This window comes from Dermacentor andersoni, chromosome 1 (genome assembly GCF_023375885.2).
Source record: "Dermacentor andersoni chromosome 1, qqDerAnde1_hic_scaffold, whole genome shotgun sequence".
NCBI lineage: Eukaryota > Metazoa > Arthropoda > Arachnida > Ixodida > Ixodidae > Dermacentor > Dermacentor andersoni.
In genome coordinates this window covers 223097712-223115011 of record NC_092814.1, presented here as the reverse complement: position 1 = coordinate 223115011, position 17300 = coordinate 223097712, and the positions used below count along the sequence as shown (strand labels likewise).

The following is a 17300-nucleotide window of genomic DNA, read 5'->3' as shown; positions in this document are numbered from 1 at the left end:
AAGCCCCCAAATGCACGCGAAATTGCCGCGCGACTGGTCGCTCGAGGCACTTTGCGTGCATGCGCGGGTGTCTTTCACGCTCGGAAATACTTTTATGTAGCACGTATTGAAGAACAGAAAGCGGTATCGGGAGTTTCTCATGTCGCTCTATGATTTTCTCATTGACACTTTTCATGTAACTTTGATATTTGAGAAGTTCATTAATAAATTAAGACTAATTATCTAATTAGGTGGAATGAGAAAAATAGTTTGAGTATCTCAAAGCGACGGCAAACAACATTACCTTTGTTCTGTCCGGCTACGTGATTCACATATTTTGACACTCTGGCTAAAGTTAACTGGGACACCCTGTATATACGGGCAACTTATTCAAGTATGCTATATAATTACAAGGAACTGAAGCTTTTATTGAAACTGTTCGAAAGAAACAAATTCGCTGGAAATCAGGTTGTCATTCTCCAAGGTCACTCGCATCTGCTGTCTTTTTTCTTTTTCTTGTGAATATTGCAAGTAATTTATGTTGATTGTACTTCGTTGTGTATAACTTCGAGAATACTATTGCCTAGAGAGAGAGAGAGAAGGGAAGAAGGAAAGGCAGGGAGGTTAACCAGACTGAATCCAGTTTGGTACCCGACACGTGGGGAGGGAAATAGCGATGCATTTATGCTGTAGACTTAAACACCAAGTACAATTCTCTGTTGAATTAATAAAAATTTTAGTAGCAAATTTGGGTTTTTTTTATGTGCAGTGTACTGCTGCTACTGGGCGGGATCCGGGACCTTTGCGAGGCACCCTTTGCCTTTTGTCCCTGTATAATCTTGAGATTTTATATAGTTTATATAGTTGCGAGAAATAAATTCAAATTCTAGTAATCTTTCGGGTCCCCATGGTTCACCATGTGTGATTAATAAGTAGGTCTTGGTCAGTTAAATACAGATATAACTGAAAGAAGCATTTCCAGACTCGTTCATTGTGCGTGAACAAGAGGGCGAGCATGCAGATAATCGGGCAAGTTAGTTTAGATTCACGGTTGTGGACAGCGCAAAAGACCGACGGAGACGAAAGAAGCGCGAAGGCCGTGTTTGTGTTGGGCGCCGCGTTTGTCGTCTCACTTTCTTCGTCTCCGCCTTTTGCGCTGCCCACGACTGTGAGCGCGAGGGTCGAAATGCGGAGCAAATCGATCGCCTATAGTGTTCGCTACCGATGCTCGGCGGCGCCTGCTCTCCGGGCCCAACCACAAGGAACAAGTTTCCGACATATTCTCGGCACCGGCCGGCGTCACGCGGCTGACGTTCATGCTTTGCTAGCCACGTCAGGCGTCGACGCTGTGATCTGGCATGGGCAGACTTCGGCGTCGAGCGAGCGTCGTCCCCCAGCTCGTGTTGCCCTTGACGACGGCGGCCGATGCCGAAAGTCCGTTGGATACTTGTTCCTTGTATATATTTGAGGCTTAACGGGGGGCGCTCTATAGCGAAGCATGTCTATCACGGGCCAATACCATCGCGGCCGGACAGGCGCTTCGCGTCCAACGGCCGCGCAAGACACACGCTGATGCGTATACGCACGTGGGATAGTCGTCCACTTGAGCACAAACAGTGCGTCCCGTCTCGGGGCAATAGGGGGGTGAAGGTACGAACGCCCGCCGGCTTCTCGGCTGCGGGAAGCTCACGTCGGCGATGTAGTAGCTCGAGCTGGAGACGACGCGCCACAGGGGCCCGACTCCGCCTTCCGCCAGCGCGGGCAGAGCTCCCAGCGCCAAGCCGGCCCAGCAGCAGCAGCTGAGCAGCGGCACCAGCCACACGGCGCGCAGGACGGGGTTGCGTGCCTGCGCAGAGGAGCGCGCTGCGTTGAACTCGCCTGAACGCTGTGATGAGCGACCGTCAATCACAAATCTGCTTGCTTCTCTCGACCGTCGTAAGGGCGCGCACATATATCTCCCCAACATATGCGGAGCGCTTTTTTTTTTTTTTTGTGCTGCTTTAGTACGAGCCACGAACCTAGATCACACGGCATTCGATCTATACCGTCTTTTCAAAAAAGTAAAACATAAATATAAATATTTAGTTATATCCGATTTTTGAACCTAAGTAAAAGCACGGGGACGCTGTGACTGTTCAGTACGGACCCATTCGAATTATTAACAGAAAATTTTATTTTTAAATGATGCCGAGCGGAAGGCGTGATCGTATATACAGGGTGTCCCAGCTAACTTTAGCCAGAGTTCAAAAATATGCGAATCCCACGTAGCTCGACAGAACAAAGGTAATGTTGTTTGCCGTCGCTTGAAGATACTCAAACTGTTTTTTGCATATACAGCGCTGAGACCATTGCTTTTGCGGAGGCTCTGGACTTCGTTACGAAACTACGCGGATCGGTTGCGGTGCACATCTATACCGACTGCATGTCAATTTTGACGGCGCTTTCGCACATTTCTGTCAAGGATGAGCGCACTTGGCAATTTCAGCGAATCCTGCGTTCACAAGAACTCGCCGGTCGCCGGGTCCTTCTCTATATACCACCTAATTACATAATTATTCTTAACCAACTTCTCAAATATTATAATTAGATGCAAAGTGTCAATGAGAAAATTGTACAGCGGCATCAAAAACTCCCGGTACAGTTTTCTGTTCTTCAATAAGTGCGACGTAAAAGTGTTTTTCCGAGCGTGAAAGAAGCCCGCGAATACACGCAAAATTGCCGCGCGACTTGCCGCTCGAGGCACTTACGCGCATGCTGGAAAAAATATAGCTTTTGTTTTACATGGCGCATGCTATATATTGTCTAGCGTGATGAGCTTTTATCGTCTCCCTTGTCCTCCCTCATCAGGTGCGCATGAGTCAATGCTATAGTCGCCACTGGCTGAGGTTTCGCAGCGCACATCACCTACATTTCTCGAGAAGATTGCGTCGACGCAAATGCATCGCCTTTTGGTTGCCAACCAAGCTGATAACAAACATATCTTTCAGGAGCGCTCTCAGCCATGTGGTTTCAGGTTTCGAAACATTAACGTCGAAATCACCGACCGCTATCCGCGATGTGAGCACAGCGCATCTTACAGACGCGCCGCAGTGCGAGAACGTTTGCTCGAAGAGATGTGTAACCTGCTTACGCCGCACGTTGGCGATACGTTTCCTGCCGCTTTCTGGAACCACTGCTTACGCTCCTTCCTCTGACTTTTGTTCTGTTCCATTTCGTGCCGAGAAAGGCGCTGTGGAAACCACCGCGTTATAGGGCGTTTTGATGCGGTCCCTCGTCCCTTGGACGAGAGAGCGCGTCGAGGCGCCGTTATATGGATACACTCTTTAGGTTTTTCACCGCTGTTGGCTCCTCCGTTTTTTGTTCATAAATATTTGTAAAGAACCGCCCAGTGGAAATGGGATCTCTTCAACTTTTATATAGAATAATTTTTTTTTCTAATAGGTGTTCTATTTCACGAGGTATTGCCGCCAGTTTCGTTATGCGACAGAAGAAATCCGAAGCAACAGGAATAAGGAAAACAGAGGGGGCTTGACATTTAGTCATGTAGCGACCATATGAAGCCACAGGCAGCAGCGACGAATCCAGGGCAGTATCAAAAATTAGCAGGGGGCGGGGGGGGGGGGGAGGCGCTTATCCACGTAGACGTATGTAACGATCGAGTTGGTACAGGCAGGGTAAAAGCAAGATGATGCTGGGTAGCGTAGTGCTGATGCCTTGAGCGGTGCTCGCATCGCCAAGGCCTTCTTCTGGGTCCGCCAGTGCCAAGCCAGTGGATGCGTAGAGGAAAGCGACTTTGTTCGCCTTCAAAAAAAAAATGAATTCAATAATGGGTTTCTGCGTGCCAAAACAACCATCTAATTATGCCGAACGCCGTAGTGGGGAGCTTCGGAATAATTTGTACCACCTACGGTTCTTTAACGTGCACCTAAATCTAAGTACACGGGTGACGAACGCCGCGAAAAGGCTGATTTACTGCTCAGCGCTTCGATGCCCCAGACTTTCTTCCCGCTGCTTTCCCATTCATGTCGCTCCGCAAGCGGGCATTCCAGCTCACAGCTTTCCGATCGTATCCTTAAACGAGATAATAAACACGTTGTCACCGGTCAACCCTGGAACGCGTCTACGCCGCACCGAAAGACTCGGAGCGTGTTCTTCGTCGTGCGGTAATTCTTCGCGCACCGGCTGCTTGCTGTGTCATCACGCGCGCGCCTCCCGCGAGTGGATGCGCCAAGGGTCATCGATGGGGCCATCGAGAACAAGTGGAGGCAAGGACCGAAAGCGACACACCCGGAAGCGAGATAGCACCGGGGAGACGAGCAGGGCCACCGCGCATGCGTGGAAAGAAAAGGGCCGACTGGCAATGACCTGCAAGAGCCGAGACGCTGTCGCACGGCTACCGCCGGAGAGCGCGCAGCGAAACGCGGAGAACGCGCTCCTTCCCCCTCGAGGGAACGCGACGCGAGATGAAAAGATGCCGACCGGAGCGAAATGGGTCTCGTGTTCGACGCGTTCCGATTTTCCCGGCTGCTGGCCGAGACCGTCCCGGCGATCGTACACCTGATCTGCCGGTGTCGCGGCCTCCTCATTACGTAACGGGTGACGTCCCGTAGCGAGATGGGACTGGACGTTTGTCTCCCTGACCTCTGAATGCTTTTTTTGCATCAAGTCGCCGTGAGCATCGGCTCTCTGTGTGATGGTGCAGGGTTAGCACCCAGCTGTGCGCGTCGGGCGCTTCAAGGGATTCACGGCACTTATTACGACAGGTGAGATCCCTATTAATAAGGTTCTTCGTTCGTGTATAAGCACTGCGTGTCAGCGGAAAGCGCCTTCGCTATCATCATGATCACCAATTTATTTCTATATATGATTACAAACGTGGGTGAAAATCACCTGGGTCCTTAGCAATACTGCTAGTTCTGGGCCCATGCAAATGAATACAAAACACCATTGCAACTCATGTTAACAGGTAATGTGATTTTGTAAGTACTGATTCGCCCCCATCTCGTTCGCGATCGCGGTTGGTCAGCGCCCGCCCTCAGAAACCGTCCCAATCATCAAAAAATAAACTCCAGCGACTAAAGAGGGTAAAAATCATGGTTCTATATACCGATGAATATTGATATCATCGGCATATACAAGGTGTCTCAGGTAACGTTAGCCAAGCTGTCAAAGAAAGAAAGAAAGAGAGAAAGAAATCTGGTAAAACATACGATTGTAGTACCTAACTTATTAGGCCACTAGTCCTCTTCCGCCACTACAATAATTTCTATGTACTAACTATATGACTAATTAAAGAAGAGTATATAAATATTTATTTCTATTTTTGAATTAAGCGCGCGACTTCTTATGGAAAAGCTGCTATTGAGTCCTAAAATATCGCTTTCGGTTGCATTCGGTTGCTGTATATACTCCGTAATATTTTTTTTTCCTCGCTCTATTCGCAGCGCGCGAAATACAAGCACCGCGAAACCAGTGCTTCCGAAAGGGATTTGAAGGGGCTAACTTTGCTCTTCGTCAGACTCGGCAACCAACTGCGTAGGCATGCGATCGTCACGCAGAACATGCAGCTTGCGATCAATGACAAGCCAACACCAACACCGACAGTTTGCCACTTCCACGCGTTTACCGAGTAAGGCAATGAGCCGAGTTAGTTCCTTCAAATCACATTTGGGATCGCTGATGTCGCGCTGTGCGTATCACGCGGCATCTTTCGTATTTCTCGCGCTAGGAATAGTCTGAAAAAAAATAATTACGTAGTACATAGCCTGCTGAAAACAACCAAATGGGTCATTTTAGGGTACAATAACAGCTTTGCTATCTGAAGTACTGCTCTTAGTTCAAAAATTTTAAATTTGTTCAATTGATATATTAAGCCAGATATACTAATCCAGGTGACAAGCACACAAACATTATCCTGGCGGCGGAAGTGGACGGATGGTCGATCAGCGTAGGTCTCATAATGTATATTCCACCAGTTTCTTTTTTAACAGCTTGGCTAACGTTAGCATGGGACACTCTGAATGGAATTTTGGGGTTTCGCACACCAAAACCACGATTTGATTACGAGGTACGCCGTAGTGGGGAACTGTGGATTAACTTTGACCACCAGGGGATCTTTGACGAGCCCCCGCTGCACGGGACACGGACGCTTTGGCATTTAGCCCCCATCAAAATGCGGCCGCCCCGCGGCCGGGATTCGCTCTCGCGACCTCGTGCTTAACAGCGCAACCGTAACCGCTAAGCCACCGCGGCGGGCGTGGAGTACACTGAAGAATGAAGTGCTGAGGAATTACGGATAGCGGAATAGATTAGATTAACGAAACTAAAGAACAGGATTTGTCCTAATATTGAGCCTTGAGGGACGTACAAAGAAGATATTTGGTCGTTGACGCAAAGACAACGTCATCTATCAAGAAAGTAACTATGCTGGAGAGCGACAATTAAAGAGTCAACAAAAGTGCGCAAGCTCATCCATAAGCCGTGCAGGTGGCTGACCCTGTCAAAAGCTTTGCTGAGGTCGCAGTAAAGGGTATCAGCTTGCCCCCTCTGAAATGCTGGCGTGGAAATCTGAGGCATGAAACTTCCGAGGCTGGTGATAGTTGAGCGACCGGAGAGAAACCCATCCTAATTCGATATCAATTTCACGAAGCTTTTCGTCCGCATGAACTGCTCGTGATTCACCCACCAAATCCCCTAATATGATGCCTTTCTCGATTATCCGGTGCCAGTGCTTCGCAACAACTACAGCGCGCGAACAGCTATGTGAATGAGGCTAAACTTTTCCTATTTATACATTAAGTGCGCGAAACCATCATGCGTGGTAAATGCTTCACACGAGCAAGAAAGTCCTTTAAAAAGATAGTGGCGGGCCTGCACAACAAGTTTCGAGAAAGATTCTTTGGTATACCTTGAAACATGGGGTCAGCTCCCAGACTGATTTCCTTTGCGACAAGTTTCTTTTTTACTGACATAATTGAAGATCCTTTACCCGAGGGTTACGTACTGTAGAAGGAAATCGCGTTGCGAAACGTATCCTGAAGCAGTGAAACGACTTCAGGAAACCTCGTCGTGTATTCTGTTACGTGACGCCGCTGTACGCGTCCTTGCCCGACTTTAGAGTCATTGTGCGGGCTGTTCTGAATAGTTTTTCCCAACTGGAGGCTAAGAGCGAACTTATCGTACGGCTCGCAGTACATTTGTTAATCTTGTGCGTCCAATGACAGCACCCTTCCTTTATTTAATCACCTATACTCTACGCGTCGATATACTCCGAAACCTTTATCAGTAATGAAAAAAGTACAACTAAAATCAGCAACAGTTACTTTTTTTAAGTATCCGCCGCGGCACGGGTCTGAGTGCCTAAGTTCTGCTGCTGAGCAGCACGAAGTCGCAGGTTCAGCTCCCGCCCACGGTGGCCGCATTTCGGTCGGGGAGAAATGAACAACGAAAACAACAACATTAATTAAAAGCGCCTGTTTATACTTGCATTTTGGTGCACGTTAAAGAGCGCCGGGAGGTCGAAATCAATACGAAACCCTCCACTGTACGGCGTCCCTCAAAGCCCACTGTGCAGTGCGAACCCTACAATTAAACTTAACTATTCGGAACAGCTCCCCGAAACATCTCCCCGAAAGTATAATTGTGCCGAGAATATTGAATGGGGGCAGCGAATGTTTATAAACATTGGTGCACCAGATGTTTGTGACCTAGGTTCGAGAGACAAGGTGCACTGAACGGTGATTGAGGCGGCAATCCTTTCCGAGATTTCCCGTATCTGCACATCAAAATGAGTCGCGGCTCCCGTAACGCGCCTACCCAACGAGGGCTGTCTGCCCGAAAGAGCGCGCTAGATGCGCATGTATATATAGTTCAGCGCTCGACCTGGACACCGGCGCTTGTTGCTGTACCATGCATTGGCCGCGTTGCCGCAGTATATACGCAAACACTCGCGCCTTCGAGCAACATCGCGAGTCGAAACCAAGTTTTTCCCACACTGCGACCGCGGTATACGCCACATCTTAATGTCCACGATCTTCTATTGCCACGCGTGGCATCCGCATAATTTTGTATCTTGGTCGCGGCAATGTGCTGGATATGTACCTCACTTTGAAACGGTTAAAGTGAGACACATATCCAGCATGTTGCCGCCTCCAAGATACAAGAATATGCGGGTGCCAGGAGTGGCAACAGAAGCTCGTGGACATAGTGTGCACATTGCTGCTTTCGCGCTTCCGCGCCTCACTTCCGCGTTACGCCATGGAGTAAGCTTCGCTTCCATCTAAGCGCCAGTTCAGGGCTCGGCGCGGTGGCATATAGAAAGAACCTGGCAGCACCGTTCGAGAGGGATCGCGGCGGCTGGGCTAGCGGTCGCGCGAACTGTGTCGTCGCGGCGAGGAGTGACGGCGGGCGAAAACCCCTCCTCCGATGCAGCTTCTGCCGGGCACGCTGGCTTCCGCGCGCAGCGCCAGGAAGCGACGCCCTAAATTTCCGTTTCCTCGCAGCCGCCCGGACGCGCTGCGCTTCCTGGAGCGCCGCAGACGGAGTGAGACGAAGGCTCATGCAAAGTCCCGCTGTCCTTCCCACGCGCACTTGTCGCGTTTGTGCTTCCCTGGCAAGATGCGCAGGCGAGATTCGATTTCCAGGTCGCTCGTTGCCAAAGGATTGTGCGACAGCGCGCCCTGCTCGGCTCTGCGTGCTTCTTCGTGCTCGAACGGTATGCGGAGAAGAAAGCGAAAGAATAAGTTTCAGCAGAGACAGCAGTGAGCATCATTTACGTTAAGTGCATACAACGCGCTGGGGTCGTCGCGCGCGATTTGGGAACGGTTCTCTTAGAAAAAAAATTCACCGACGATTATGATACTCCCTAATGCTAAATTTGAGCGCAGCTGTATACGTGTTTTCATTTCGCAATATATTCGCTGGCGCGGACAATCTGTCTCGTGCGGCACGTTGCAAACGGGGCGATGTGTGGCGCGACTGCCTCGCTAATCGGGAGATCGCGAGAGGCAGCGCGTGGGTGACGCGTGGGTGCGATTCATGGCAGCCACGGCAGACAGACGTCCGCTCATGCAGCGCTTGTTTGCATACAGACGACGCGCGCTACTCTCGCGCCAACTCGTAGCCATTGTCACCGCAAAGACCGTCTTGCGCGGCACTATGCTTTTCTTCCCACGCTTTTGCTACATACCCTTCTCCTCCGCTTTCTTCCTCGCGCTCTCTTCGCTCTCACCGTCTTTCATCTGCCGCTGCGCTCCGCGTTAGCTTTCATCATTCGCTTTGTTCGTTCACTTGGTTACAAGGGACAGGCCAGCGCTCGCCGCAGGAAAGGGCGCCTAAGAGCTGTGCTCTAAAACGGTCTGGATTCCTAACGGGATGCTCCAAGATAACAACGAAAACAATATGTGTACCCATCATAATAAGTACATATTTTGTTCTCGTTGTTATCTCCTGCGCAGATTAGTATTAGGGCTAGCGGAATCCGCGTGGTTTTTCGTGTCCTGCTATGTGGGATGGCCCGAAAGAGCCAGTGGAATTCATCTGCAGCTCTGATGTATATGTACACTTGCCGTGGTAGCTCAGTGACTATACACTCTAAGAAGAAAAAGAGGAAAGGGGGTATTGAGGTCACTCCTTTAAGGAAGGAACTGTTCTGCCACAACCATTCCTCCCTTTAGTGGGTAAGTGCGAAGGGATGAACTGTTACTTCCCGTGCATGGGAAAAGAGCAACTGTTAGTCCACGAAGGAGTAACCCTTCGTGGACTAACAGTTGCTCTTTTCCCATGCTCCTCATGGGAATAACGGTCATTCTTTCCGATGCTCTTCAAAGATGGAATTAACGAAATTAGCCATTTATGCGCTGATAAAAAGATTAATGAGCTGAAAAAATTTGAAAAAGAAAGTGCCCAACTGTAGGATTTGAACTCACGTCCCAAGTACTCTAACCACTTCACCATGGGAGCTTGGTTGACGAGACAGGATACTGGGACAAGGTTGAGCATCTGAACGCAAGTGCGGCAATACAAAAAAAAAAAAAAAAAGACTCCGCCATCGTGCGTGCTATGCGGGAAGAATCTAACGTTGCGTGTACTTGCAACCATAAGCGACTGCAAAATGAAAGCTACCCTAATATTTTTAGGATGACTTAAACTGAGACATTACGTGATGTACGTATAGCGAGCGCAAATGGGCACCCAAGACGGCAGGGAAGGCCAACTTACCTGTCGCTTAGTGTGCCCCGTTTGAGCTACACATTACTTCAGTTAAGTTTGTAATCTCCCTGGAACGGAAGGAACTTAGGTACTATTGGCCAAGATAATCTGGCAGTCCATCAGTGACTCGTGCGTTTAATGTGTATCATTCACTTACGGTGTGCACGCACACGAAGTGCATGGCTCTTCGCATTCCACCTTTTTAAATTTCACGCGATTTTTTCACGAATATGCGAAGTGCTGCTTTGCATATAGTTCAACAGACGGTGCACGAACTTCGAACTATTCACGCTTTATAGACATATGTACCTTTTTTGGCGCGTCACTAACACGACACGAACGAAAACAACGGAGTGCATGGGAAATAACTGTTGCCGTTCGTCCTCCCGTTACTCTCTTTTGGACCAGGGACTAAACGTTTACTCTCCGAAATTTGCACACGGCACCCACACTCCTGCAGTTAATCCCTTGAGGGACGAACGCACCCTTTTTAGGACTAACCGTCCAGATACTCCCGTTTTCCCCGGCATTTTTCTTAGAGTGTAGCGTTGCACTGCTGAGCTCGAGGTCGCGGGTTCGACCCCGACCGCCGCGGCTGCGTTTCGATGGGGGTGGAATGCAAAAACGCTCGTGAACCATGCATGGGTGCACGTTAGAGAACCCCGGGCGGTCGAAATCAATCCGGAGCCCCCTACTATAACGTGCCTCATAATCAAATCGCGGTTTCTGGCGTGTCAAATCCCAGAATTTCAGCAATAAATTAAATATGTCAACCAACCTAATTTCCTCATCACTAGCCTAATAAGGTCATTGCATTGCAAAGGCCTCTCTCGAAGTTTTACAGTTAACCAAGTCTTGCACCAACTACACCCACCACATAATCGCAGAAGTTCCTACCCTATCATCCTGTACGTAGACATCTGCATATTGAGATTCAGTTCGGTGGAAATATGCAGAGTGGACGTGATTTCATGAAAGGGAGAACTGTCATCCACCCGACAGAAGCATGAAGCTACAAAAAAGTCCGATACCCATACGGGTTTTTCCGAGAGAAAGCTCGAACGAAGAAATTCACGGAGAAACTCCTCAGGGAGTTCTCTATAATTATGCGTAAGCATTGTCCCACTTGCGCATCTCCACGCAGCCTGGTGTCATTATCAGTGTTATGAAACTTGATCCGACCAGTATAAACAACAGCGCTGCGGCGACACGAACTGCAGTGTGGCGGCGCAAGGTACATTGATAACGCAAGCAAATTAAGTACTGCCGGTAGCGGCGCCAGGTACGACAATGACGTTCCGATCATTATAAGCCGTTATCGCTGTTTAGCCGCTTATCCAATCGCGTCGAACGTTTATTAACCGTGACCACACGTATTCCGGCGGCGGCTGCGTATGGCACGGCCGCGCGAACCGTATCTCGAAAGCGATCTGCGAAACGGGCAATGTGCGGCGTATATGCTGAGGGCTCCGTGAGCGCTGTGTTCCCGCCGCATTGAAGCGACAGGCAGCAGCACGAAGGTAAAGTCGCTTGCTGCTGCGGGCTCTTCCTTGAAAGCGACCGTCTTACGTGACGGACGGACGAACGGTTTTCTCGTTGGGTACGCATAGAAATGCTTACGCATTTAAAAACTGATCCGCAAATCGAACCCGGTACCAGCGCCGTTTCGGGGCGGTCGCTCCACCATCTATGCTAACCAGGAGGCCAGCAGGCCGCTCAAAGTGAGGCTGAACAATTCGACAAAGCGCAGGCACAATGAATATGGGCCTGCAGTGGCGCAAGAAACACGCCATGAAATCTCAGCGGTAGCCTCAACTGCGAACGGAGGATTAAAAAGAAAAGAGAGGCAGTGCATTGCGCGCATATAACGTATTCCAGCCACGCAACTACCAAGCTGTTATTTCTTCAAGCGGTGCCGTGGTTACCGTAATTGTACAGCTGCTGGCCCAGCGTGCTTTGCAGATCTCTCTATCGGAATGCGTGACGTTCGCTTTCTCTTGCCGCAGATTGTAACACGGTATAGACGTCTTCACGTATGCGCCGGCGACACCGCTGTTGCTGGCTGCATGCAAATGAGGCACGCGAACCAGATGACCCACTGATTTCTCGACTTACAGTATAGCTTGTGCCGTAGAGGTATAGCTACTACTACTACTGCTACTTACAACAACAACAGCAGCAGCAGCAATAATAATAATAATAATAATAATAATAATAATAATAATAATAATAATAATAATAATAATAATAATAATAATAATAATAATAATATCAAATCATGCTTATTATACCGCTCAGGAACAGCTACGGAGCCTTCGTCTGGTGCTCGTAAAAAGTAGTACGCAAGACAAGTTCTACAGAGAATACAAACTTGGTAGACAGCACAATGTGAGGTAGAGAAACAGATAGGGAAACCAGGAAGTGGTGTAAAAGGGAGTTAATCATAGAACATGATTATCTGCATATATACAAGACACAGAAATGAACTCTGAAATATGTCAATACAGATAATATACTTATCACTTTCTTTTCTTTCCTTTTTTAAGTTGAGCGATAGGACAGTGACTATACTGCAAAAAGGCGCCAGAAAACACGGAACGTTGCATGGTATACTTCAGCTATACGGAAAATTGCACATTTTCAAGAAGCTTCCGGGAATGTATATTGCATTGGACCACCTTATAGAGGAACAAAAAGTCTGATTTAATACGTTTTCATTTTAGAGGTGCGAGTTGAGGTATACTTGAGAGGGCTGGACTATGGTTGCCAGGACGGCAAAAGCGATGCTTGAAGATAGATATCAGTTTATTCTGGGTGCGCTCAGTTAGGTCAGAATTAGATCTGCACGTTCCGCCCCAAAATACAGAGACATACTCTAGTAGTGGAAGGCACACAGTATAATACAATTTCAGAAAGGCAACAGGGGAAGTCATGCGGCATTCGACAAACAATACCAAAAGCGCGAAGGGCTCGCTGTTTCGCATATTCAGCTCGCGTAAACAGAAGCTTCGTTTTGCCGAAGTACCCACCAAGATCTTTCAGTTCGTCGACCCTGGGCAGTGGAGCATCCCGAAGGGTGTACGACAATTTCACATGGTGTGTTTTACGTGTGTAACTTAATTCCATAGTGTTGGAATCATTTAAGTGTATACCTTATTGTCTCCGCACCACTTTGAGAGTGAGAAAATGTCCTTTATAAGGTCAGTGCAGTCGCGGGTACTGTCGACAGTCTTAAACTTAAATAGCTTTAAGTTGTCAGCGCATAGAAGGAATGATGCGCGTTGAATTGCTGACGAAATGTCATTTATGAACAGTAAGAAGAGAAGAAGGCCAAGAAAAGATCTTTGAGAAACTCCGCTAGTGAGCTCGTAGCTAACAGAACTCTGTTCATTATTGGCAACGAAGTACAATCTACTGCTTAGGTTATTTGACACCAGGACAGGGATGGAAGGAGGTATGTCCATTTGCGCGAGCTTTCTAATAAGGAGCTCGTGGCAAACTACATCAAATGCTTTACTCAGGTCAAAGTAAAGGGCGTCTAATTGACCCATACTTAGTACCACGCTGGAAGCAGGGCCATAAATGCAACCAAGTTCGTTGTTGTGGATCGCCCTGACACAAAGCCATGCTGTTCATCTATCAAAATGTCCTTCGCACTAACAGACAACAGCGAATGCTTGGAAGGTGACTTGAGGTAGAAGCATCTTTTACAACAAATGCGGAACAAAAATGTTCTGCAAGGACATCAGCAGTGTTCGAGACAACATCGCCATTTTCATCAACAAGACATACGTCTCCAGCACTATTTTTAGAAGGGTGAGAGCGCACGTAGCTCCAGAAATATTTGGAATTACGTGTTATGCTGGCTTCAACACGTTCGATGTGGTCATAGTGATCATTTTTACAATAAAATGTGCAGGGCAACGATAGCGCCTAAACTGAAGTTTTAACTTATCTAGACCAGTTTGCCCCGCTTTTCTGTGTCCACGGCCTTTCAGTTTTATTACCGTTTTTAGTTCTTTAGAAAACCAATGAGGACAATTTTTACTTTTTGAGCATTTTTGTAGGTATTAATGTGAGCATGCCATCTTTATTTACTTTCGTTGAAATAAACCTGTTCATCACACCAGTTGTCGCGTCTATACGAACGATCAGTCAGCGTTTTCTCAGGATAATGGCACAAGCCAACATAGGCTCCAAGGGAAAGTTGAAGCTGCGCTTCGTTTTGTCATAGGAACGAATAATAATAATAATAATAATAATAATAATAATAATAATAATAATAATAATAATAATAATAATAATAATAATAATAATAATTCAATCAATTGCTTGATCATTCATTTACCGCGCCCAGGAACAACCATGAGGTCAAAGTGCTGTCGCACGCATAGACTAAAAAAAAATGGCAGGGGCATCTAAGTAAAAAAAAAGAAACAATGAATAAAAAGAACGTTCTTGATTACAGGCGAATACAAAAGAAAAAGGAGGAGAAGGGCAGTTGAACCAATGTGTGAAATTATGACAACAACGCAGAGCTCGGAAAATAACGATGCCAGCGAGTTAGCAAAAATACCGAGATGATGGAAATAAGCGTTATAAAGGCTCCGTATTTTGTGGATGGCTGAGTGTTGGGGATGACAGGTAGGAACATTAAAAGGTCTATATAGACATTTTAATGTTCACCACAGAGCATATGTTCTCTAGTGATCTTGCGCGGCATACGAAACATGATACAACTGACGAGTTCGGGGCAGGTGAGTATACCGTGAAGAAGTTTGAAAAGAAATAGCAGGTTAGCGCGAATAATAATAATAATAATAATAATAATAATAATAAGAAGAAGAAGAAGAAGAATTTGACATATTGATCCCAGGAAATTAAGTCAAATATGCAAGTATTCGCGTTTCTGTCGGTAAACGAGCGCGGACATTCATTGCAAAGCTAGCAGTCCATTACTCAGTATACTTGTCCGGTGTCCAAACTGTTCATCCATCTTATTAGACCTCCCGCCCCGCCGCCCGCCATCCGATCTCATTTCGCATGGAAAGATGTCTAAACGAGTTTGTACAAAGCCACACTGTGTTGCAGCGCGTCTCGACAACTCCGTGCATTGCAGCGAAAGCTTCAGGTCGCGTCCGCCAATCAGGAACCAGAAGAAGGACTCTTTCATTGACATACTCTGCTGCATGCCACGTACGCGGCAATGGAGGGATCAAGCACGAAATAATGGCAAAGAATGTGCGAGTCGTTCTTATTTCTTGCGACACAAAGCCGGTTATCGGTGCGGCGGTTGTTTGGCGGGACTCTCTTCCCTCACTGCACGGAGTTAGTGACACGAAATATACTCACATTCGTGAATTATAGATATTATTGCTCGACGGATCGTAGGAAGCAGACGTGTACACGTTACACAAGAAGAGTAATTAAGTTACTCAAGAAGAGGACTTAAGCGTGTGTTTACCCAAGCTTACGAAGTATCATCAGCAACGCTGTGTTTGTGTATCGTTTTGTATTGCGTTCTAAGCATTTAGGAAATTGGTGATGGCGTCCTTAAAATTTCGAAATGTCTTGCAGCTTGACTGCATGGACAATATTCCAGCCTGATGGCATGAGCAGATATTATTGTCTTGGTCTGAGGTTCGCACATCTGCAACGCCGTATAACGAATGGGTGATGGCCCATAGTGCCGAGTCTATGTGGGCCTTCCTTTCGATTGTTCTAGTGTTGATCACGTACTTGTTTATGCACTTTCGATCGGCTGTTACTGATCGCGGCCTCTGGCGTGCTGAAAGGCCTGAGGTAAACGTGTTACTCAAGGCACACACGACGTCAAGAGGACACTCCGGCCCAGGGTTTTGTGTTACTTTCAGAGATCATGGGTGGCTTGCAGACTCCTAGAGTGTGTTGGTGCGCTATAGCTGTCAGCGCGATTTAGACGAAGTTGCCACTGCACGCGCCACAACAAATTCGTTTGAATGTGTACAGGTCTCCTTTACTAACTGTAATTGGTTGTTTATTTTTACATATGAAGGGAAGGACATGGTGTGTTTAGAGTTAGCTTTAGAAATTCCCAGTTCGAGCGCTGTTACTTTATCGTCACTACCATCACTTCCTTGTCTACGTCATCGCGAGCTTTTCAATTGCATCGTGCTTGGAATTCCGCTTAAGGCCCCAAGGAAGCATAGATGATTCCACGTTCCTGACTGTCATAGCCAACACTCAACTGCGCACAGAATACAAAGCCGTTATAACAGTTGTTCAAATTTGTTGATCTCGATATCTTTTCATAAGTCGCTGCTATTGTTTTGTTCGGAGCTTGGCACTGTTGTGCCGTGGTTACACCGCAACATTGTGCAGATATTTTTGTCCTTCTTATCGTTGTAAATTTTTCTATGAGTTTTGCTGAATGTTAGCTGTTACTTTTCATAATTGTCCTCTTACTTTTATTATACTCGAATGTTTTCTGTTTGTTTGTCTTTTCCCCTGTCTTTACTTACATCCCCTTGTAATTGCTCTTTTTATTTATTTTTTATGTTGCTGTACCCGTGCGCCAGTATTCAGATCTGCTGACCTTGACACTTAAAGTAAACGCAGTTATCTTCTTGATAGATCATGTTATGTTAACGTCAATGGCCAAACGTCGTCGTGCATCGTAACTGTCGGCTTCCCTCAAGGGTCAGTATTAGGACCATTTCCTTTCATTTTTATTAATGACGTTCTTTCCGCTATTCAGAATCATTTTTTCCTTCTATATCACGATTTTAAAAGTACAAGGACATCAAGCTTTTAAAGGAAATTCATACTGTTGATCTCTGTCCCATCCCGCAGTCTGACCTGTTTTCCTTTCCTAAATGGTGCAAAGATAACTTTACCTTCAATTCTGCTAAGACAAAAGTCGTGACTTTCATTCGCAAAATAGCAAGTATTTCTTTTTCTTATTCTGTAGATTATGTACCCTTGTGTAAGGTCTGCGACATCAATGATCTCGGTGCACCTTTTTGATGCAACCTTACATTTTTCTGCTCGCACTAAACGCGTTGCAATGCGGAGTATGCACTCTCTTGGCTCTGTTCGCAGACTATCGAGAGAACTCAAGTACCCAACACCGT

The 17300-nt window shown here is 47.1% G+C and overlaps 1 protein-coding gene across 3 annotated transcripts in view; it reads right to left on the bottom strand.

The window, feature by feature from the left end:
* Positions 1-17300, bottom strand: part of LOC126548481 (uncharacterized) — an 83019-nt gene that overhangs the window by 19951 nt on the left and 45768 nt on the right. For 2 of the 3 annotated variants that reach the window (XM_050196681.3, XM_055063055.2), the window contains exon 2: positions 1566-1825. In XM_050196681.3, the coding sequence (XP_050052638.1) occupies positions 1566-1825 (260 nt within the window). Of the gene's footprint in view, positions 1-1565; positions 2498-17300 lie in introns of those variants that run through there. The other variant, XM_050196680.3, reaches the window with a different exon arrangement.